At 42.7% G+C, this 23,858-nt stretch overlaps 2 protein-coding genes and 1 long non-coding RNA gene across 6 annotated transcripts in view; 1 reads left to right on the plus strand and 2 right to left on the minus strand.

The window, feature by feature from the left end:
• The window catches only part of Atf6 (activating transcription factor 6), a 176,433-nt gene extending 173,009 nt beyond the window's left edge, over positions 1 to 3,424 (minus strand). The window contains exon 1 of one of the 2 annotated variants that reach the window (XM_029474736.2): positions 3,206 to 3,424. In XM_029474736.2, coding sequence (XP_029330596.1) covers positions 3,206 to 3,226 — 21 coding nt within the window. In that variant the 5' untranslated portion in view covers positions 3,227 to 3,424. The remainder of the gene's footprint in view (positions 1 to 3,205) is intronic. The other variant, XM_021159362.3, reaches the window with a different exon arrangement.
• Positions 3,353 to 4,458, plus strand: LOC147006190 (uncharacterized). The gene is made up of 2 exons (XR_015048415.1): positions 3,353 to 3,470; positions 4,194 to 4,458. It is a non-coding gene; the product is annotated as an uncharacterized LOC147006190 (long non-coding RNA).
• Positions 4,459 to 10,080: 5,622 nt separating this feature from the next.
• Positions 10,081 to 20,877, minus strand: Dusp12 (dual specificity phosphatase 12). Of its 3 annotated transcripts, none has more exons than XM_021166049.2 (6): positions 20,494 to 20,872; positions 16,196 to 16,309; positions 15,827 to 15,945; positions 15,385 to 15,481; positions 14,917 to 15,103; positions 10,081 to 10,462 (listed from the first exon to the last, which is right to left on the minus strand). In XM_021166049.2, exons 1-6 carry the CDS (start codon positions 20,832 to 20,834, stop codon positions 10,301 to 10,303), a joined length of 1,020 nt encoding a protein of 339 aa, XP_021021708.1. In that variant the 5' UTR covers positions 20,835 to 20,872; the 3' UTR covers positions 10,081 to 10,300. The 3 variants fall into 3 exon arrangements, with proteins under 3 accessions (XP_021021708.1, XP_029338400.1, XP_029338404.1); XM_029482540.2 differs by having other exon boundaries at positions 16,196 to 16,322; positions 20,494 to 20,776; XM_029482544.2 differs by lacking the exon at positions 14,917 to 15,103 and having other exon boundaries at positions 20,494 to 20,877.
• Positions 20,878 to 23,858: the final 2,981 nt, after the last annotated feature.

Consider the following 23,858-nt stretch of genomic DNA (forward strand, 5'->3'; position numbering starts at 1 on the left):
CAAGAGCATTAAGAATTCAAGGCAAGCCTGGTTACATCAAATATTCCAGGCCAAGTTAGTTAGACTCCATAAGAAGACCCTATGTCAAAAAGGAAAGAAAAAGAAAAAAAAAGGAAGAAAAAACATTAGCTCCTCCATCTTTTTTTTTTAAAGATTTATTTATTTATTATATGTGCTGTCTTCAGACACCCCAAAAGAGGGCGTCAGATCTCATTATGGATGGTTGTGAGCCACCATGTGGTTGCTGGGATCTGAACTCAGGACCTTCAGAAGAGCAGTCAGTGCTCTTAACCGCTGAGCCATCTCTCCAGCCCTAGCTCTTCCATCTTCACAGTACAATACTAATTGCTTTAGTTTGCCTTCCGTTGCTGTAATAAAACACCATGACCAAAAGGAACTCGGGGGAGAGTTTACTTGGCTTACATGTGTCTACATGAAGGAAAGTGTGGGCAGGAACCTAGAAACAGGAACTGAAGCAGAAGCCACGTCAGAATGCTGCTCCTCCTGGCTTGCTCAGCCTTCTTTATTATACCCCCTAGAACCACCTGCCCAGGGTTGGCACCACCCACAGTGGGCTGGGCCCTCTCACATCAATCATTAATCAAAAAAATGACCCGGAGACTTGCCTGCATGACAATCTAATGGAGGAATTTTCTCAATAAAGGTTCCCTCTTTCCTGATGTTTCTAGCTTGTGTCAAATTAAAAACAAACAAAAAACCTAACCAGCAAAGTAATGTAAGATGTCACCAGTAGAGGGAACAGCAGAGTATATGGAACTGCATGTACTATCTAAATTACTCTAAAATTCTAAAGCTGTACTTTTAAAAGGGATTATTAAGTGACACATTAAATATAATTGGGGAGCCAGAGGCAGGAAACTTTTGAAAACTGTAGGCCACCCTACACTATATAGCAAAACCTTGCCTCAAAGACCTCAAGGTATGGTACTGTACGCTTGTAATCCCAGCATTCCAAAGGCTTAAGGCAGGGACATCAGAAGTTTGAGGCCAGCCTGGGCTACACAATGGTCTTTAACAAAAGGCACTTGTGTGTAACCCAAATGCCAGTCTCCATAGCCTTGGTGGGAGCACAGCCATGCTTGCCCATCTATACCTTCCGCTATCGCTGTTTCTTCCCTGTGGCAGAGCAGCTTCAACAGAGACCACAGGACAGTGATGCCTAAAATAGCTGCTCTCTGAACCTTTTCAAAAACCACTTGCAGATGTCCGCTCTAAGTGTCATTAATCACATTTAGAAAATAAAAAAGTAGAAGTACATCCCACCGTACCCTGTGCTGAGATAACGTCCTTCAAATTGTACAAGTTGTTCTTCATAAGAAATACCAATTATAAAAGCCATTTTTAAAAATTTAACAGTACAGCTGTTAAAATTACTATTAAATACATCAGTAAAATGGCCAAAAATCCAAAACAGCAACTACCAAAGAACCTATAATTTTATTAAGAAGCCCTAGTAGACAGTAGTGTTCAACTCTAATGCCTGCAAAATCTATCCTACCTACTGAACACCTGAGGGAATAAAAGTACTGAACCAAGAGACAACTGTTAACAGTCTGAAAAGAGAAGGCTAAAAAACAATGGGGAAAGGACATATTCAAGAGGAGACAGGGAAGGATACCTGAGAAAGGAGTAAGGAGTCAGTCAGCTGACTACAAAGAACTGCGCATTGTTGAAGAATCAAGATTAGGAGTTAGGAAAACGCAGCTGAGAATCAGACTCTAGGACAAAATGATACCATCAGGAAGTGCCTTTTAGTGATACTTTAAGAAATGCCACAAACATAATGGTCAAATGATTGAGAAAACTAATTGTAACTACCCAACATATCTAAGTAGACTTGTTAAGAACATTAGCATTAGGAAAAATCCAGCCTTTGGCGAGGGGGGTGGGGGGAGGCAAGTGTTACTGAGTAGAAAAACCAGAGGCACAGACTTCATAGTTAGATAAGCCTGGTTTTGATCCTACTTTACCACTTACTAGTATAAGACTCAGAGAACAGATTCTGTCAACCTGGGTTTCAACATCTATAGGACGGCAGGACCTCATTGGGCTGTTATGAACATAACATAAATAACGCATGTAGTGTGCTTAGCAAAATAAAGTCCTAAACAAGTGACTGCTGTTACTATAACAAAAGCATTTAGCTGGGAAAAATGCCCTGGAGAATGGACATTTAAAGGTTTTTTTTTTTTTTCCCAGAAAGTTGTCAAAATCTGCCCAAAGATTAAAATAAACCTTTTATAGATTGTAATTGTAGAGAGCATCTGCCACTGTTAAATTAAACTAGGATGTCCAATACTTCCTAGTTGAGAGTCCACTCATGTTATAGTGGAATGTTAGTCCATGAAGAAAAGTGTCCCCAAAACTGAAGGACAATGTAGTCTCACTACAGGATCCATTGAGCCACCTACAGAACTCCATTCATATATTAACACACATAATCCTGTTAACATTCTGTCTTGTAATCGAGAAGGGACTATCAGCTTTCTCTAAGGATTTAGATGCCAAAAACCTGTTCCTTGTCATTCTCTGGTCCATCCTTCCTGAACACTAAAAATAGACTTAACAAGAGATTTTAGAGCTGTGTTTGGACAGCAGTCAGGATTACATCAGTTTGTGTTAGATCTAGTAATCAGGGACAGGAGGTCAGGTGCTTGGGAGAGTTTCTTCTTTGCCAATTTGGATCTATGTCTTAAACCAACAGTTCAAGCTGGGAGCCAAGGATTTTCTTCTGTATTTCAACCAAGTTTTCTCAACATATCTCGTACACGTTCAGTGCGCGCGCGCACATACACACACACACACACACACACACACACACACACACACACTCAGCGCTCCCCAGCTACACGCCCACAGTCTGAGAAAATAGCTTGGAGCCTTTGGGGTAGCTACAGTCATCATCCTATTGAGTTCCGGTCCCTCACGATCACCTGGAATTTCCACCAGGAACACAGGCTGAAAAACTACAGCAATTTCAATTAAAACATCATTCCATTATCGCTGCGGCCAGGACAGAAGCCCAGCGGCTCTGCCAGCCTCTTCCATGACCCGCAACCCGTGGTCTCGCTCTCCGGACACGGTTCGTCCACACCTGTCACCGCCACCGGGCAGAAATCCGGAGGAGAAAAAAACCCGCAGACGCGGCCCGACCTAGCTCGGGTACATTCGCAGATCCACTCACCCCAGTCTTCATCTGGTCCATGAGGAAGAACCGGACTAAAAGGCGACTCCATGGCGCCGGCAACACAAGCCGGCTTCCCCGAAACAGACACCTCTCCCTCACAACTCGGATCGGTGAGTAACCCGAAACGGCGGCGGCCGGAGGACAAAATAAGCTGAACGCTGACACGGACGGTGGCCGGGCGGAGGCAAACTATCTCACCGCACGCGGGAACTGGGAGCCAAAGCTAAGGAGACGTCAGCAGATAAGCAAACTCAATAGACTTGTGAGTAAATATTTCCCTACGAGGATTTCAGCACTTTCTGTCCCGCTGTGGGGTTTTGTGGTTGTTCTTTTTGTTTCTCTCTCACTCTCTCTCTCTCTCTCTCTCTCTCTCTCTCTCTCTCTCTCTCTCTCTCTCTCTCTCTCTCTCTCTCTCTCTCTTTTTTAAATTGAGCGAAGAGCACGCAGATTTTACCGCTTTGTTAAAATTCGCTGATAGTACTAAAACTGAAAAGTCTCCTGATCATAGTGGCTTGTTCTTTGTGTTTAATACTACGATATAGACATCTCAGAACGAAATAAGAAATTGACGGTAAACCTGATTCTGTATTTACAAATACTTTTCAATCGCTGTAAAATTTTTCCACGTACACGGTAAATAAAGAAAAAATACAAATTTCCGACATGTGTTAGAACCGCTCCTTTACTGGGACAGAATCCGAGGTAAACTTTCTCACAAATCATACTTGTAGAAAACCCAAACAAATTTAAACAAAGAAAATATATATAAGATAAATTCTCCATGTCCGCACTTACCTCCTAAGGAAGAGTTTCTAAAACTCGCAATAAGCTGTCAATCTCTTATTACCAAAATCCAAAATTCTAAATAATTTTAGAGAAGAATCATATGCATCACGGATTCCAACTGGAAAATGTGAGCAATTTGAAACAACAGTCTCGAGAACCTACTTAGTGTTGTTTACTTTTCGGTTTTACTCGATTTCAGTGGCCAGGGACTGCATTCAAACACAGACGGTGAGTGAACGCGGATCCCTCTAGGACCGAGAGGAATTTTTCCCATGGTTACAAACAAACAGAAATGCTTCCCAGAATCCTTCGAGCTCGTGGCTGCGGTTACTACCGATTGCGGAATGCAACAAGGTGGAAGGAAAGCCAGGTCAGAATTCGTGAAGTCTGGCTGGGACCGCACCCGCATACACACGTGCAATGCGCCGCCCGCGCGCACATACATACATACATACATACATACATATATACATGCATACATACACACGTGCAATGCGCCGCCCGCGCGCACATACATACATACATACATACATATATACATGCATACATACACACGTGCAATGCGCCGCCCGCGCGCACATACATGCATACATACATATATACACATGTGCAATGCGCAGCACGCGCGCGCACATGCATGCATATATACATACATGCATACATACACGAACACTCGCGATTCTGAAGTCCCCCTATTCCTTCCGTTGTTGGAATAAATTTTGGATTTTTGTTGTTGTGGGTTTTTTTTTTTTTTTTTGGCGTGGGGAGGCGTGGGGGGAGGAGGACGGGAGGAGGGCAGGGTTTCTCCGTGTAACCCTGGCTGTCCCAGAACTCTGTAGACCAGGCTGACTTCAAACTCAGAAATCCGCCTGCCTCTGCCTCCCAAGTGCTGGGATTAAAGGCGGTGAAATGTGTAACATTTTCATTCTGGAGCTTCAACCTTTCAGTTTTAAGTTTTTACAAAATTTAATTTTCATCAAGTTCTTTTATTCAAAAAAGTTTGGGTAATTTTGATAAAAACCGTTTTGAAAACATATCAAAAATAAACGAATGTTAACATTTTTCACTTAAGTCTAAATTTTTCTCAAAAGTATAAGAAATTTTCAATTACAGGTAAGTTGGAACTGTCTCCTTACTATACCACCACACAGCCAACTTAATTTCCCTCTGTCCACATAGACAATTTGTACTATTTTATGGGAAAAATAATTTTTAGTCCTTTTTTTTTTTTTTTTTTTTTTTTGGCTTTTCGAGACAGGGTTTCTCTGTACAGCCCTGGATGTCCTGGAACTCACTCTGTAGACCAGGCTGGCCTCGAACTCAGAAATCCTGCCTCTGCCTCCCGAGTGCTGGGATTAAAGGCATGCGGCATCACTGCCCGGCGGGGGATTTCTTCTTTATATAAATGTATAACACAGAAATGTTCTCCAAATTATTGTCACTAGGCATTCATTACTCTTTGAGGCTCTCTTGGGGTTTTAATTTCTACATTCCCTTAAATACATAGCATCATACTTGTTTACCTGAGATGGACATCTGGGTCTTTGAATTGTTTACCAGTACCTAAGATATATTCTCTGCAACTATGCCTTTCACATGTGTGCTAGGTCACTTGCTAAATTAGAAGTTTATATCCTCACCAACATATACGCCAAGACTAGATATGGTCAGACTTTTACAATTTCTGTCACTATGAATCTGTGTGACTATAGTTCACATCTCTCTGGCGGTTCAGGAAGGCTGGATTCCTTCCTGTTCATTAGACTGTGCCCTGTTGTGACCCACCCACTCTTTCATAAAGTGTGCTACTCAGTCCCCTTCTCCTCGTGGTGTGCAGATCTTCAGATAGCCTACTTAATTTTTACTGACATATATATTGTATCTCCTAGCTTAGCATTTGTCTTTATTTATAGGGGTTTTGCTCTCTAGCTGGTGAGTGTAGTGAATTTGTCAACCTTTTGTTATGCATCTGATACTTGTATTTTAAGAAATCCTTGCCTATCCTGAGGTCATTAAAGATTTCCTCTTCATACTTTAGTTTAGTTTCCATTATTTCTCTGTTACGTGGTATCTTGAATATAGTGACACTATTGACTTTTGTACCACACTCTTGTGCCCAAAACCCTTGCTGAATTCCGTTACTGTTACACTTGGCCTGTGTGCTTGCTTCTTAGGATTTCCCACTTTAAAAAGTCTTACGTTGTTCAGACAGTAACCCTTTAACATTTATTTTAACAAATATAAGAGACAAGTATGGTGGATCCCCATGCTACTACCACCCCAGCCTCAACCATTTGTCATTCCTGTTTCATCTATCCTCCCTCCCAGAACCTTTTTGCATTTTATTCTGGGAATACCTTGCAGTAAATCTCCCATGTTTCATTAAACGTCTCTAAAGGACCTTTATTTTGGAAATACCATATATACCTAACAAAGTTCCTTAATACCTGTCTGTTGCACATTCAATGTTCAGCCTTAATGCCTTTCTAGGAACTAGAGATGGCCCAGAGGTTAAGAGTGCTTGCTATTCTTGCAGAGGACCTGGGTTCAGTTCTCAGCACCCACATGACAGCTCACAACCATCTGTAACTCTAGTTCCAGGGGACAGGACGCTCTTTTCTCCTCCAAGGGATCCTCCACACATGTGGGGCACATAAACTCAAACAAGTCACACACAAACCCGTAAAAATGAAATTATAATGTCTATCTAGAGTTGGCTTGTGCAAATGACGTTAGATCAATGCTGTTTAACTCACGTTGCACTTCCATCGGCCCAATTCCCTTGGTGCCAGATGTTGAAGAAACCTAAGTCTTGTCTGTAGAACTGCCTACTTTGTAAGTCTGCCGACTATCGTCATAGGGATTTTTAATTTGTTCCTAAAGCTACTAGTTTTACACTGGGGAGATTTAACTTATTTTTGCAGAATTCTTCACAACTCTAAATTCAAACCTGGTTCCAAGGTCACTATGAAAGTATGTTCATTAAAAGAGTAAAACCATTTATCGGTCATGGATATGTAACCTGGAGATAATTGGTAGGCCTTAGTTTATACTCTAGTGGTAACCTACCAATCACTACTGGCTTGAGGAAAAAAAGAAACTAATGAAATCACACCTTAGTTTTATTGTGTCTCATCAGACTATTAGATTTTATAATCAGATCAGCATTGCACTATAAGTTATATATTACCCTGAAGAGTGAAGCCAAACATTGGGATATAGAGATTAAAGTTAAGATTTCTACTGTAAGTCTTGGTTCTAATTTGGATTCAACCACATCCGTGCTCAGAGATAGTGCTAGTTAAAGCTAGCAGCTCACAAAAGAGAAACAAAAAACTATGAAAGTTGGGGGGTTGGGGGGGGTGGGAAAGGAGGAAGGAGATGTGTGGTCAGAATGCATTCTATACATGAGTGAAACTATCAAAGAATTTTTTTTTTTTAAGCCTGGAGAGACCCAGAGGTTGGATACCATTTGTTGTAGGGCACTTAATCCAGGGCCAGCCACCACTTAGCTGCCCAAACCAACCTCACCAAGCCTAACATGTTGGCCAGGGGAACCAAAATCTTGGTTCCTGGTAGCACCTACCTGACCCAGCAAGAGGGCAGACACTCAGGTCCCGCTGCCCAATGGCCCAGAAGCAGTGTAAACACACCTTGATCTGTTTTTCTGTTGCTTTGAGATTCTGGTAGCCAGGCTGGCCTCTACTCAACTTCCTACAGAGCTCACTCTGGGACTCCTGATCCTCAGGACCTCCAGAGTCCTGGAATGGCAGGCACGCACCACCAGCCTGGCTGGGCTTTACATAAAGAGATAGGTTTCCCACCCATTTCCGCACTGTTAAGTACAATTAGCTTTCTAAAAGGTATTGTCCCTTCCAGCTGGAATGTAGGGAGCCAGAAAGCAGCCGCCACTTGTCTGGTTTGTTCACTGTATCCCTACAATGGTGCACACATTTTAGTGTACATTACATGGTAGACTGGAAAATGGAACTTCAAATGAAATAGGCTACTCTCTGCTACATCCTGTGGTGTCGGATGAATAAAATGGTGAGTTGAGTCATATGAAATTGCACCTCTCCAACCATTTTTTGCTTACAAAGAGGCGCTCTTATAGACCAACAAGGTCTTGAAACGCTTTGATGCTGAAGGAGAAATAAGTTAACAAATTTTATCAAAGACTAAAATGAAAGAATTTCTTCTTGCTTAAGAAATACTATTATATGCTAGTTTCCAGAGGCTTCAGGAGTCTTTCTTTTCCTTTTTAAGATTTTTCTTTTAAGGATTTAGTTTATGTATATGAGTGCTCTATCTGCATGTACTCCTGAATGCCAGAAGAGGGCATCAAACACCATGTGGTTGCTAGGAATTGAACTCAGGACCTCTGGGAGAACAGCCGGTGCTCTTAACCACTGAGCCATCTCTCCAGCCCAAGGTCTTAAGAATCATCAGTAGTAACACCAAACGACCTAGGCATGTTTAAAGACGATTACTGTTCACATTATTTAAAAATTATTTCCATGTCAATGCCGTGTTTGTTTGTTTGCTTGTTTGTTTTTGAGACAGGGTTTCTCTGTGTAGCCCTGGCTGCTCTAGAACTTGCTCTGTAGACCAGGCTGGCCTCAAACTACAGAGATCTGCCTGCCTTTGTCTCCCCTGTGCTAGGATTAAAGGCATGAGCCACCACTGCCCAGCTCAATATCAGTTAAGTAAAAATGTCTTAAGGTCATAGACTGTCTGTTTTTGCTAAGTCTGATTTCATGTAAAATTTCAAATATCTAATTAAGTCTAATTCTAACAATAAACAAATAAAGTAAATTCTAGTAACTATAGGGACTTCAGTAGCTAATCTGGCCACACACCTTTAATTCTGGTACTCTCACACTTTTTTTTTTTCTGGTTTTTCAAGACAGGGTTTCTCTGTGCAGCCTTGGCTGTCCTGGAACTCACTTTGTAGACCAGGCTGGCCTCGAACTCAGAAATCCGCCTGCCTCTGCCTCCCAAGAGCTGGGACTAAAGGCGTGCGCCACTACGCCTGGCTAATTCTGGCACTCTCAAGAGGCAAAAGCAGTTAGATCTCTTATCAGACCAGCCTGGTCTACAAAGTGAGTTTATAGGATATCCAGGGCTACATGGAGAAACCCTCTCAGACAAACAGACAGACAGACACACACACACACACATTTATATCCATTTATCCATATCCCCACTGCACCCTCCCACCCCAAGGAGGGAAGAGAGAGATTAACAAGGCTCCTTCCCAAAGGCAATATAAACTGTTTGATCAGTGGGAGAAGATATTCCTCTGCATGAGCTGCCTGCAAACTGAGAAGGAAGCTATAGGACCACAGCTTTCCACTAAATCTGTATCCAGTCTTCCTTTTGCCTTCCTTCTTTTTTTGCTGAAGAGAGAGAGAAACAATAAAGCAAAGAATGAATATGAGTTAATAATTGTCTTAACTGAGGTCTGGGTCAGGAATATTTGACTGTAGTCTAAAAGAAATACATTCTCTGCTAATATATAAAATTTAGATTTTTCTGCTGTTGTGATACTATAATTTTCCAAAATTTAAAAAAAAGGATTGCAGCTTTCCTGATTGGTTACCCATGCTGCCTTCCTGGTAATGCACCTGCATTAATGAACCTGTTGGCCATGCTCCTGTAGGTGACCCGCTAAACTCATCAGCTCACCAGGCGGGACTTCAGTGGCACCGTCTCTGGTCTGTCAGTGCCCTATGTAGGATGAATAGATGTAGTCACAGCTCCCTAGAAGGAGCCACCAAAGAGCATATGTAGGATTACTAATCTCCCTTAAAGGACACACAGAAATAACTTTTCAAAATACAACCAATTTTGCTTTCTATTTCTAAAAAACAAAGAAGTATCCTGGATACTGACAGTTTAAAGATTTTACATACAATTTTAGCCATCTAGGCTTTAAGATCACATAACCAACATACAACACAGCATAGCTTTCAAGACCGTAAGAAGCTCCAGATACAGCTCAGAGGTAGAATGCTTGCCTAACATGCTTAAAGCATGAGCTAGATCAAACAGCACAAAAGCTTTAAAACATGTAACACGGGACCTGGGTTATAAAAGATTTTAATAACAAATCCAACTTACATAACTAAGTATCTGAATTGCCAAGCAACGTACTGTATATATGTCACATAATAAGCTACCAACCCACAGCTGTTACAGTCAGTAATTGTCTTCGGACATTCCAAAAGAGGTTTGACATCCGCCATGAATGATGACAATGGGGAAGTGCCTTTCACAGGTTCTAGCCCAAGCTGGGTCCGAAGTTCACAGTTTCTTTGTTTGTGATCCCAGCGCCGGCAACATTTTCATTTCATCCACTCTGTTCTTGTGTATTTGAAAAGCAGGGGTTATCCATCGACCACACGAACACTGTTCACCATACCAGTTAAAGGAACCCAACTTGGCACTGCATTTTGGGCAAAGAAGCTGAGAAAAAAAAAAAGCAAATGTGTCACTATGTCCACTTTTATACACATTCAGCAACTATCTTTGACAATACAGAATTTTAAATAACTAAGGCGTGGTTCCTGTCATCGAGGAATTTGTAATGTTTCCACATACATAAGATGCACTTCCTTATCTGATCATTAACTGGAATACTACAGAAGGGGTGCTTGATATTTGAAGAGGAGGAACAGGAACCCAGGCTGAAGGGGAAATGCAAAGCTCAAAGCAACTAAGAATGTTTTTAAGCAGGTAACAAACACTTGGTTCCTATTCAGTTTATAGCAGGAGTCCAAGTTGGACCACATCAGGGTGAAGGATGGTAACACACATTCAGACTCTCTTCTTCTCTGACTCCCTGTGCCAGAAGCACATAGGTCAGACACACTGATGTTCCAGTACGAGACGGATCCAAGGCACTCACCAAGGCAACTGCACTTTCTCTAATGCTAGTGAGAGCATTACCATTTGGGGATGTTCAGTGTACATGGTCTGGGTAGGGATTTTTATTTTAAATACTGAGCTACAATATTGTCATATGACAATCCGGTCATAGAGCCAGCAAGATGGATGAGTGTGTAAAGGCATTTGCCAAGCAAACCTCATGACCTGAGTTTGATTCCTGGAGCTCATGCAAAGGTAGAAAGAAGAAAACTGTCCTGGCCTCCACACATGTGCCATGACGCATGTGCTCCTTTCCCAAATAAATAACTAAGTTTTATTTAAGTCTATACATAAAACTCAGAAACACAAGTAGAAAAACAAAAAACAGGTAGTTAGACCAAAAAAAGAGTTTGAGGATAACCTCAGCTACATAGCACATACAAAGCCAGCCTAGGCTACATAGCCCCCCCCCCCCCCACGCACAAACATACACACATTTCTCTGCTTCCTTAAACTTTAATGTGACAAAATATACTGTAAGTTTGAGATGAGAAAAAAACTACTTGATGAAGCTTATCTATAATATTCAAAGAGCTCCTACATATGAAGCAAAAACATAGCTATAAAACACTTTATAGAAAAAGAAACTATAACTGGCTGATGACCCAGCTCTGTCACCTCGACACCAACTAGTCAACTGGGAAGAAGAAATCTTGACTAGGGAATTGTCTCCATCAGACTGGCCTGTGGGGGCCATATAGACATGTTTACATGCACCGTGTGAAGATGTGTCTGGCCTTCCTTGCCTAAGGCATCCTCTATCGGATAAGATAAAAAGCCTAGGGCCTGTTGGCAAAGGCAGGAAGTAGAAGGTGGAAGGTCTGAGAGTCAGGTGTGAGGAGATTCACCACCCAGAGGAAGTTGGACTTATAAAACTGAGGAAAGATAAGCAACCACATGGCAGACATGGAATAATAAAAATGAGTTGCAACCTAATCAGAAAACAAGCCTCACTTAAGGCCAAGGCATACATAAGTCTTCATGTCATTATTCAGGAGCATGGGTAGACTTAGAAAAGCTCAAAGGGTTACAGGGCATTCTCTTGATTAATGATTGCTTGGGGGGCGAGGGAGGGTAGCCCACTATGGATGGTGTTACCCTGGTGGGCCTGGTTTATATAAGAAAGCAGGCTGAGTAGGCCATAAAGACCAAGCCAGTAAGAAAGCAGAGTTTGGCCATGGTCTCTGCTTCAGTTCCAGCCTCCAGGTTCCTGCTTTGGCTTCCTAGAAGATGGACTGTAAGCCATAACATGAACTAAACCCTTTCCTCCCAGATAGCTTTTGGCCACGGTGTTTTTCACAGCAACAGAAACCTATGAGCTGGTAAATGGGTAAATTGACTAATCTGCAGTAGTAACCATGAAAAGTCAGGGGCATCTTAGAGTTAACACTGTATTTACTCCACAAACATTTTATAGTATCTAGTATGATGAAGGAGACAAAGAATGTGTATATACATTCTCTTAGTGAGAAGAAATTCTATATGTGCTTTATGAATGTTAGCCTTAATGGGGTTGTTGAACAACGAGTTCCATTTCTAAGTATCTCTTCTATGGAAATCACAAATACATGTACAAAGAAACAAACACAGGTATGACTTAGATCTTTATTTATTTAAAGTATTAAAATATGCCAGGTGTGGTGGCGCATGCCTTTAATCCCAGCACTTAGGAGGCAGAGGCAGGCGGATTTCTGAGTTCCAGGCCAGCCTGGTCTACAAAGTGAGTTCCAGGACAGCCAGGGCTACAGAGAAACCCTGTCTCGAAAAACCAAAAAAAAAAAAAAAAAAAAAAAAAAAAGAGTATTAAAATATCTCGATTTGTAGCCCTGGCTAGCCTGGAACGCTCTATGTAGGCAAGACTCACCTTAAACTCACAGAAATGCAGCTGACTCTGCCTCCTGAATGCTGGGATAAAGGCATGGACTGTTCACTACACCCACCCATGATGTAGAATCTTTTACGAAAATGGCTTTTCTTCATGTCCGTGTGCACTCATTTTTCAGGCTAAATTAAGGCAGCAAACCAAAAGCACAAAAGCCAAAACTGGATTCTCTGACCTTGAAAGCTCCAGGACAAATCCTAATCATAGGAATGAGGAGAGCGAGAGCGAGCGAGGCGTAGCTAAGCATTCTTGTAATTCCAGCACCTGCTAGGTAGATGCAGGAGGACCCGGAGATGGAGGCCAGCCTGGGCTACATGAGATTCTATCTCAAAACTCAACACAGAACAGGGGCCAGGCTTGGCAATGCATATCTGTAGTGCTACCACTCAGAAGGTGGAGAGCAAGGGATGAGTTCACACACAACTCAGGCCACAGAGCAAAACTCTGTCTCAAAAACCAGAGTGAAACAAACACCACCAAAAACTCAGAGTGACCCCAACAAGTATACTGAGTGTGATGATTACAAAACAAAAAACATCAAAAACAAAAACAACCTCTGCAACTATAATTTAAAAACTACCGGGTCTGGAGAGATGGCTCAGTGGTTAAGAGCACCAACTGCTCTTCCAGAGGTCATGAGTTCAATTACCAGCAACCACATGGTGGCTCACAACCATCTGTAATGAGCTCTGATGCCCTCTTTGGTGTGTCTGTAGATAGCTACAGTGTACTTACGTATAATAATAAATATATCTTTGGGCCAGAGCAAGCAGGGACTGAATGAGCGGGGCCGAATGGAGTGAGCAGAGGTCCTAAATACAATTCCCAACAACCACATGAAGGCTCACAACCATCTGTACAGCTACAGTGTACTCATATACATAAAATAAATAAATCTTAAAAAAAAAAAAGTTATATCAAGTATGCAGAAAGGCAAATTGTGAGGGCTTCAGGAGATGCCTCTGAGCTCCATTCTTTAATAGGGAATGAAACGCATCCCATAGCAAATGTATCAAATTCAAAGATCAGAAGACTAGACAGTGTATGCCATGAAGCTAAATGAGAAAAATCTATCTTAAACCAAATTTTACCTTGATTTATCGGCCCCCTATTTAATTTTGTGATTTATCTAATTACTCTTAAAATGTTAGTCTTACATTTGAAGACATAAATAACAGCTTTAAAACAAATCTAACTTGGATGAGTGGTTCTCTATCAAATGTAGCTAATGTATTTGAATCAGCTAATTTTTAAAAACATTTTACTTGGGTAATGGGGGCATAGTTTCATGGTAGAATATATGCTTATGTGGATAAGACCTTGAGTTTAATTTAAAAAGAAATCATTTATTGATTGATTGATTGATTTACTGATTTATTTATTTTGGTTTTTTTTCCCCTTTGGTTTTTTCGAGACAGGATTTCTCTGTATAGCCCTGGCTGTCCTGGAACTCACTTTGTAGACCAGGCTGGCCTCGAACTCAGAAATCCACCTGCCTCTGCCTCCGGAGTGCTGGGATTAAAGGTGCACGCCTCCACACCGGGCTCAAAATCATTTATTTTTGATAACCTTGCCCATATTCTAAAAAGGTGTGATCCTCAGACTCTTCAGGAAGGAAATGTTAAACATGACGTTGACTTGTTTTGGTTTCTGTCCAGACAGTAAGATGGCACAAGCAGCCAAGGCCCTCTGGCCAAGCCTGGTGACCTAAGCTTAGTCCTGAGACCCACATGGTGAACAGAGAAAATCCACTTCCACAAGTTCCTCCGCCTTCCACGTGCGTGTGTGGCACCCAAACCTCCCCACAGGTACACACACCATGTACAAAATAAAGAAAACGGGATACAAGCATTAAAAGTAAATAAAGGTGCAGCTGTTGTGTTGTCTCATGAATGTCGGGAGAGTCTCAAACTCACTGCAAGCCTGTGGTGACCTTAACGACTGGTCCTCCTGCCTCAACCTCTCTAGTGCTAGGGATGCCTGGCTTATGGAATGCTGGAGATGGAATCCAGGGCCTCACACACACTAGGCAAGTACTTAGCCAACGGAGCCACATCCCTGGCTCTAAGGATGATACAATCAAACTGTAGAAAGCAAACAGTGTTCTCACCTGTCCATCCATAACGCCCAACAAAGTAGATTCCATCCACTGCACAGGCTCAATGAAGTAAGACGTGCACTGAGCCTGACTCCCTGTGGTAAGGACAGAAGACGGCGCCGGTCTCTTGTGAGCAAAGGCTATTGGCCCACTTCCTTCACTATGACCCAAAATACTAGAATGTCTAAATAAAGACCGCCTGTAAAACCACCAAAGACGAAAGCATTAAGGAAAGCACAGATGAAATGTACAGTACTTCTTAGATGTCAAAATAATAGAACATTGAGTGTGCTACTCAAAATTTCAGGAGCCCCTACAATCCGACTACTAGGTTATATTCTTTCTGAAGCAGGTTTGGACTTAAAATTTCCATACTATTCAATTAAACAAATTCTTTTTACAGAAAAAAAAAATTAAGCTTGAAGTGCTTTTTACAGTTGTCAGGATGATAAAATTTCCAGAGGATACAAAATATTTTACCTGCACTTTCTGCATTTGTAGAGAATGTCATCTTTTAATCCCTGTGAAATGGTAGTTGGGTCAACAGCAAAGAGTTCCTGAGGTAAATTCCAAAGTTCTACAAGATAATTGAAATGCATCCAACCGTCAGGATTAAGCTTCTAAACTTTCAGATAAACTCCCAATGCCAAACTGAGGCGATGCACACGAAACTCAGAAACTAAAAGCAAAAATCTCCAAGTTGTGAAATAAGGTACGAAAGCAAAGCAAGCAAGCCTTCACTCTAAACAGGGTGCCTGATTTCAGTCCCGGCCATTTTCAAACCCCGTGACTTTCTGCTAAACAAAAGGAACCACAAGTCTCTGCCTCCTAGGAATTCTTGGAAAGTGACAGAATGCATTTAGTGTCCAAGAAAATGACATCTCAGAAGAATCCAGTCATACTGTACCCAGTATTTACTCACCTGGATACTTCTCAGTCACCTTTTGTAAACGGTACTGCTTGTAAAAGGCACTGGACGTATCGACTTCGTATCCCATTGCCTCATACAGTTTCAGTTGCCATTCAAACCCCTCATTCACCCTGCAATGATAAGCAAGTATGAAGTTTGGGTTCTTTCGATTAAGAAGACATGAAGAAAGGAGAAGTGCTTACAGCCAAAAAGGAAGACCCTAAGTTGGCCTTTGGCCAATGGAAGTGCAGGGACACACACATGTACACACACCATACACACATACATGTGCACACACACATATACCATATACACACCATACACACAAACACACACTCAAAGAAAGAGGAAAAAGCATTACTGGGACTCCAGAGGACTCACTTAGCCTCTGGCTTGACCGTCCGGAGGATGTCGTAGGCTTTTTCAAAGGTAAGCTGGTCAGTCTTCATTATAAAAGCCATCACTACAGCAACACTGCGACTGACTCCTGCATGACTGAAAAAGAGACCTTCAAAATAAAACGGCAAATAGCAGCAATTAAAAACCACGCCAGGCTGGGCATGGTGGCACACGCCTTTAATCCCAGCATTCGGGAGGCAGAGGCAGGCAGATCTCTGTGAGTTCGAGGCCAGCCTGGTCTACACAGTGAGTCCAGAATGACCAGGGCTACACAGAGAAACCCTATCTCAATCAATCAATCAATCAGTAAACAAAAGACAAAGCCCAGCTGCCTGTTAATGGTAAAGTTTAGGTCCACCTCACTTCTTTCTGAGTCATGACAATCCCTGAGTGCTGGGATTGCAGGTGAGGTGCAGTGTGCCCAGCTCATTTCTACTTCCATTCAAGTTAGCCCACTGCCTTTTAAATACAGTCAACACACAAAAGGAGTCAATTGTTGCCTTTTTCCTTTTTAATTCTGAACAATATGGATGCATTATCTATTCAACAAGAACTGCCTTAAATGTTTTAACTGTTGTCATGGCTCCTTGGCTCTTAACTTCAAGTTGTTCCAGATCTGATTCCACACTTCTTATCACTACCTCCTGTCCTTGTGTGAATCTTTAGAACTGCTGGCACACAGAGTGTCCAACAAAGCAGTTCCGTCGGACTCCAGCAGGACGGCTCTGGAATCCCCAAACACCTACTAAGATTTCCTAGCCTTTTGGTTTTGCTGCAATATACCTGTCAATGTCCTAGACAAGTCCCACGAATCCTTCATATCCCAATAACCCCATTAACCAGACACTCTCCCTCAGCCCAGACAGAGCATTCCAGACACTCTCCCTCAGCCCAGACAGAGCATTAAAAAAAAAAAAAAAAATCCTCTTGTGTCTGGGGGTCCATCTGGTAGACAAGCACTTCACTTGCTCATGGGTTTAATCTCAACACTTCCCCCCAAAAAAAGGAAATAAAAAGAATCTGGGGCTGGTGAGATGGCTCAGTGGGTAAGAGCACCCAACTGTTCTTCCGAAGGTCCGGAGTTCAAATCCCAGCAACCATATGGTGGCTCACAACCATCTGACTCCCTCTTCTGGAGTGTCTGAAGACAGCTACAGTGTACTTACATATAATAAATAAATAAATCTTTAAAAAAAAAAAAAAAAAGAATCTGGGCTGACTCTTCAGTCTTGAGACCTGAGTTAACAGGCATCGGAGTTAACACATCGGAGTATACCGATTACTTCAAATTAGCAGCAGGTAAAGGAAGGCTTTATCTTCTTTGTTGCTTAAAGTCCAAGAAGCAACAAAGATGACAGAAGTTACTTCAGGTCCCTTCCCTGACTTTTCATTAATTATATTCAAATAGCAGGGAAAAGCCAAGTTTGTCACCATACCACAGCTGACTGTCACACTCGGCTGTCTTCTATGCTGACCCAACTCAGTATTCCAAAAACAATCATTTGTGATTCACTGTTGCACAGGCTCAAAGGATCTTGTCTGTCCCTCCACGTCCACTGAAAACCCACCTACTGTTCCTCTCAAATCTGCTGACTTTCCCCACTACCCCTGCTCCTAATGAAAAGGGATATATAATTCTGAATCAGGTTGTGTTTTAACTTACTGTAGGTTTGTAGGAAAGAACACCACAAAAAAGCCCTTCAGGTGAACTTTGTTAGGCAAGAAAGCCCTGAGGCTACCCCCCCCCCCCCAGACATTTTCCAGCACTGACAGAGAGGTTAGAAGAAATCCCATCATACCAGAGGCAGAAGATGCCAGCCTTGAAGGAAGAAAGTGAGCCTTCAAATCTGGGAAAGGAGAGTCATTCTACCATACGCACACACACACACACATATATAATATATATGTAATATATGTTATGTTATAATTATATTTAATATATTTATAATTATTTATACTATATAACTATATACTACATCGATATATGTTATATTTATATGAATATATATACGTGTGTGTGTGTGTGTATGTATGTATGTTTATATGTTTCCAAAGAGAAAGAGACTTCAGTTCCAGGAGACAAATGGAATTTCTGACTCTTACTGTTTCCTTGGAGGGAGGCGAGCTCCACAATAGGTGACCTATCCAGGCTGGCCTCCAAGCCAAGAGTCATAAGGCAGAAGTACACTATATAAAAGTAAAGTTATAAATCGATGTTATCTGGAGACTGGGGGGGGGGGGGGGGGGGTAGTGATGACCTAGACAGGCTCACAGGTACTGATGGGAGAAAGAGGCCTGTAAGAGAGAAAGGTCACAACTGACATCTGTCAACTTCCTGCCCCAGAGAGCTGCAGGGGGCTGAGGGATGACCTGATTGCTGGGAGAAAGAATCAGAGCCTGTGATCTATCAAGGTTGGGCTTAGTAGCTAACCACACTTTTTGACCGTTCTGTGTACATTAAAAAAAAAAAAATGTAGTGGCTACAGGAGAAATCCAAGGTCCAAGGCCCTTTGCTCTTAACGTTGGCATCTCTCCAGATCTCCGGATTAGTGCTTTTGCTTCTCTTTCTCCCCACTCACCCTAGGGCAAGACAGAGAGGCTAGAAGGCCTCTTCTTCAATCCTAAGCACAAACCAGAAGTCGTAAGTAGCATGTGTGTATAACGCCAGCACTAGGAGGCAGATGCAGGAGGACTGCAAGCTTAAGAGACTGTCTGGACCACACAGCAAAACAAAAACAACAAAAATATGGAGAGAAAAATATCACTCTAACTTTCCTCCACCTTACGAAGAACCCGCCACAAAGGCTTTCTCTTAAGATTAGGGCTATGCCACCACTGTGACAGAATGTTTGCCTAACATGCTAGCAGGACAAATCAATTCTCGGATCTATTTAGTCTGATATATCCGAAGACCATAATTCCAGAAAGGGCTTTGCCTATACACCAGAAGCAGCAGCTCAGTGCAGGTCAGGCTGACTTTCCTGGCTCATTCGCTTAGCATTATGTCACACTCCTCTTGTCCAACCACTTTTTTTTTCTTTTTTCTTTATTTATTTTTTATTTTATTTTTGGTTTTTTGGTTTGTTTTTGTTTCCGAGACAGGGTTTCTCTGTATAGCCCTGGCTGTCCTGGAACTCACTTTGTAGACCAACCAGGCTGGCCTCGAACTCAGAAGTCCTGCCTCTGCCTGCCTCTGCCTCCCAAGTGCTGGGATTAAAGGTGTGCGCCACCACCGCCCAGCCTCAATCACTTTTCTATACGACTGTCCAGTCTTAATTATTTCAAGAATGTGAACAGTTTTTGTCTTAGTCAGGGTTTCTATTCCTGCATAAACATCATGACCAAGAAGCAAGTTGGGGAGGAAAGGATTTATTCGGCTTACACTTCCATACTGCTGTTCATCACCAAAGGAAGTCAGGACTGGAACTCAAGTAGTTCAGGAAGCAGTGGAGGGATGTTACTGGCTTGCTTTCCCTGGCTTGCTCAGCTTGCTTTCTTATAGAACCCAAGACTACCAGCCCAGATGGATGGGACCTTGATCACTAATTGAGAAAATGCCCCACAGCTGAATCTCATGGAGGCACTTTCCCCAACTGAAGATCCTTTCTCTGTGATAACTCCAGCCTGTATCCAGTTGACTCACAAAACCAGCCAGTACAGTTTTCCTTTGGTCCGTGAATGTTTCTCTAAACTTTCGCGTCACGTATAACTTTGATTAAAAACCCTCCAGCATGGTTTCACACTCAAGGTGTGCAGCCCTCTGGACAGAAGCAGGTGGGTATCTGTGCTTTTTGAAGCCAGCCTGCTCTACATAGCGAGTTCCAGGCCTGCCCGATCTATACAGTAAGACCCAGTCTCAAAAAACAAAGTCACATGTTTTTCCCTTGTTAATCACAGTGGCCTTTAGGGCGAGGAAGTATCACGTATTTTCACCCCAATACGTCTGACCTGTACTACATTCGCCAGCTTGAGTGTCTGACTTCTCTTACAAAGCTGATAAACTTTATCTGATGAGCCCCTAACCTCCAAAATATAGACAAGCAGATAGAACGATGGACGAATGGACGGATAGATGGATGCACAGACAGAGTTGCTGCAAGATGAAATCAAACAAAACACTAACCAAGGGCGGGTTTCCGAACCCTCCTGGAACCACACACCCCAAGGGAAGATGAGGAACGAGAGTCTTGGCTCTGATAGCCTGGAACCTCCACTTTGGGAGCCTCTGCAGAGAGGCGAGACCCGGTGCAAGGCACCGCCCCCCTGCATCTGGCACTCACCAGTGCACCAACACCGCGCGGCCTTCGGAGCGAGCCTGGCCGATGAAGGCCACGCAGCGATCCAGGTGGCTGAGCAGGTCGGTCTCGGGTTTGTCCAGCGCCGGCACGAAGAGGCTCCGGAGACCTTCGAACCCAGCCCCAGCCGGGAAAGCCGGTTCCGAGTCCACCGTCAGCACGGCGGTGATGCCCGCCTCCCTCAGATGGCCCGGTTCCGCCACTGCCGCTGCCCCACCCAGATACAGCCCGGGCCGCACTTCCACCGCGTGCCCTGCCGAGCTGGCGGGACTGGTAGTCGGAGCCTGGCGCTCGCAGCCATGGTTAGAGCCCTGCGCTTCCAACATGGCGGCGCCAGGAAGCCAGGCAGCCGCTGCCCGCCACCAAGTCACCGGCTAGAGTGACTGACTCCTGTGTCGGAATAGCTCCAGCCGCTCAGCAGCGCCGTGGGAGGACCATGGCAATAGGGAAAATGACTGCTTCTGGGGAAGGTGATGAGAGCCTTGCTGGGGCTGTGTGCTAAATAAGCTCCATTTAGAGCAGCTTTTCCACCCAACCCTCTAAAGTCCAAGGCAGAAAAATAAAGTCTCCATTCATCCGTTGCTGGTAGGACTGCAAACTTGTACAGTCACTATGGAAATCAGCTTGGAGGTTCCTCAGGAAGATGGGAATCTATCTATCTCAAGATCCAGCAAAGCCACTCTTCCTACCATTTGAGACATTTGCCCAACCATGTTGTCTATTGATGCTTCATAATAGCCAGAAATTGGAAACAGAATGTACAACAGAAGATGTACAACAGAAGACTGAATAAAAAAAAATGTGAGCCAGGCGTGGTGGCGCACGCCTTTAATCCCAGCACTTGGGAGGCAGAGGCAGACGGATTTCGAGTTCAAGGCCAGCCTGGTCTTCAAAGTGAGTTCCAAGACAGCCAGGGCTACAAAGAAACCCTGTCTTGAAAACAAAAAAAAAACAAAAAAAAAAAAAAAGGAAAGAAAATGTGGTACATTTACACAATAAGGTATTACTCAGCCATTTTTTTAAAAAATGAAATTTGCAGATAAATGGATGAAACTCGAAAAAAATCATTCTGAGTGAGGTAACCCAGACCCTGAAAGACAAACCTGGTATGTATAAGCTTATATATGGATATTAGCTGTGATAACTGATGTGTTAAAATAGAGGCTCGTGAGCCGGGCGTGGTGGTGCACGCCTTTAATCCCAGCACTCGGGAGGCAGAGGCAGGCGGATTTCTGAGTTCGAGGCCAGCCTGGTTTACAAAGTGAGTGCCAGGACAGCCAGAGCTACACAGAGAAACCCTGTCTCAAAAAAAAAAAAAAAAAAGAGGCTCGTGTCTGAACACAGTACACTGGGCCCAAACAGTTCCACGTGTAAGAATTTTATTGGGAGGTATGTGTGTGTGTGTGGGAGAGAGAGAGAGAGAGAGAGAGAGAGAGAGAGAGAGAGAGAGAGAGAGAGAGAGATGGGGGGGCAGCTCTGGAGTGGGATGTTCTTCTTGAGGCATTGGGGGTAGAGGGGGAAGAACTTAGGCGGAGGGTAGGACTTTGTCGCAATATTTAGGGTTGTATAATAAAACATTTACTTATCTAAGCATAAGTTACTGTGCTGTTGTAGCTGACCTGCCTTCTGTGATCCTCTGAGGCCAGAAACTACAGTTTCTGGCACCTAGCACCTCTTCTTCAAGCCACAAAAGATTAAGTAAATAGCCTTGTCTATCTCAGCAGGAACTGCTGGGCTCTAACTTTCAGCCTGCTAGTCCGAAGTCTCAGGAAGAGAAGACACTTAGATAAATAATTATAGAGTTTATTACCAAGTTGTAAAAAAATTTCCTATGAAAGCTATCTAAGGGGAAAAGCGGAAAGATCCTGAGTGGGTAAAGGGAAAAATTCTCTAAGTGGGGAAAGGGAAAAGAATCTAGTCTAAGTGGGGAAAGGCAAAAAAGTCTCCTCTATTGATCTTAGCTCTCCATTGATCTTAGTTCTCTATGATTCTTTCGCTTCTCTTTGTCCTTGGTACTTATACATCTTTCAGAATACATGATCACATGTTACAAGTTCATCACAAGTTCACACAAAAAAATCAAATCATAAATTGAAATAGAAGTTTACAACAGCGAATGTTTATATGCATATCCATTAGGAGTGATTATCTAGCTAAACATTGATCACCTGTCTCAGCTCCACAGGTTCACTGAAGGTTTAAAACCATAACTAAGTTATTAGTGAAGTTTTGTATAGATAAACCCAGTCGGTATTTTATCTTCTGTCCTAGGACCTACAATAAATTGTTAGTTGCCTTTTAATGACCTTTGGTTAATTGTTTTACAACCTCTTGGAATGTGCTCTGAGTAGGAGAAAGTCTGGTTACCATCTAAGAGCAATTAACTGGTGATACTTGAGAGACTGACAGATTTCTCATTGCAGCTTTGACTATCAGAAAAGGACCTAATAGCAGTCCTGTTATAAAAGAGCTTTATAATCACAGATATAGTTTTAGGAATTCTTATAGGATCATCATGAAGACTTAAGTCATCTATTTGTCTATATAGCATCACTACAAGATAGTACATCTTCATGGATCTGCAGAGATCTGCTCCAAAGGGGTGTGCTACTACTTAGTAATTGTTATATATGTTTAATAATAACAGGAAAAGCATATTAATAGCAGGACTCTTTCTTAAAATGAGTCCCTCACAGCCTTGCTTAATGAGGGTGCAACTGTCACAGATTATATAATCATCCAAAGCAGGCCACTAACTGGATGATCACCTGCTAGTTATTAGCTTGTCCTATTATGGCTCCTGACGGGGGGGGGGGGGGGGGAGAGAGGTGTTCCCCTTATTTATATGGAAAATGACGAAACACAGGTAAAAGTGGGAGATGAGCCAAGTAGATTCTGGAAATATAGTGCCTGTTATCTTGGCAACATGTCTACAGGTCGCCCTGTCACCTATGTAATGTCATAGGTTTGGGAGGTCCTGATGCCAACAATAACCAAGCTACAATCCACAGAATCACTGAGCTTTAGTATAGAGTAGAGGACAAGAGAGGAAAGATAGCTCTCCCTAGGAAAGGGAAATAGAAGAATAGTTATGATGGGTTGGGGGTTGACTAGAACAGAAAGATCAAATGGGGAAGGGAAGAGAAAAGCAGGGAGAGATAAAAAAGTAAGGGCCATGAGTGAGGTGGCATGGAAACCTAATGCAGTAGAGCTTCCTAAAATGTATATGTCTATGAAAGCAATCTAAATGAAATGTCCAAATAATGGGGGACACAGATTCCTAACTGAACATCTCTGGTCACCAAATGAAGCTTCTAGTGCCAGGCCTGGGTTACATCTAATTGAGTTGT

Source organism: Mus caroli, unplaced genomic scaffold (assembly GCF_978045245.1).
Source record: "Mus caroli unplaced genomic scaffold, Mus_caroli_1 scaffold_1, whole genome shotgun sequence".
In the NCBI taxonomy this organism is placed as follows: Eukaryota; Metazoa; Chordata; class Mammalia; order Rodentia; family Muridae; genus Mus; species Mus caroli.

What these genes read in the sequence shown, in the direction of transcription:
- Dusp12 (XM_021166049.2), bottom strand. Translation starts at nt 20,834, where the DNA reads ATGTTGGAAGCGCAGGGCTCTAACCATGGCTGCGAGCGCCAGGCTCCG. An exon ending in CGCGCGGTGTTGGTGCACTG is followed by an intron (nt 16,310 to 20,493) that starts GTGAGTGCCAGA and finishes TCTCTTTTTCAG; the next exon opens with TCATGCAGGAGTCAGTCGCA. An exon ending in TGGGCGTTATGGATGGACAG is followed by an intron (nt 10,463 to 14,916) that starts GTGAGAACACTG and finishes TTTTTTTCTCAG; the next exon opens with CTTCTTTGCCCAAAATGCAG.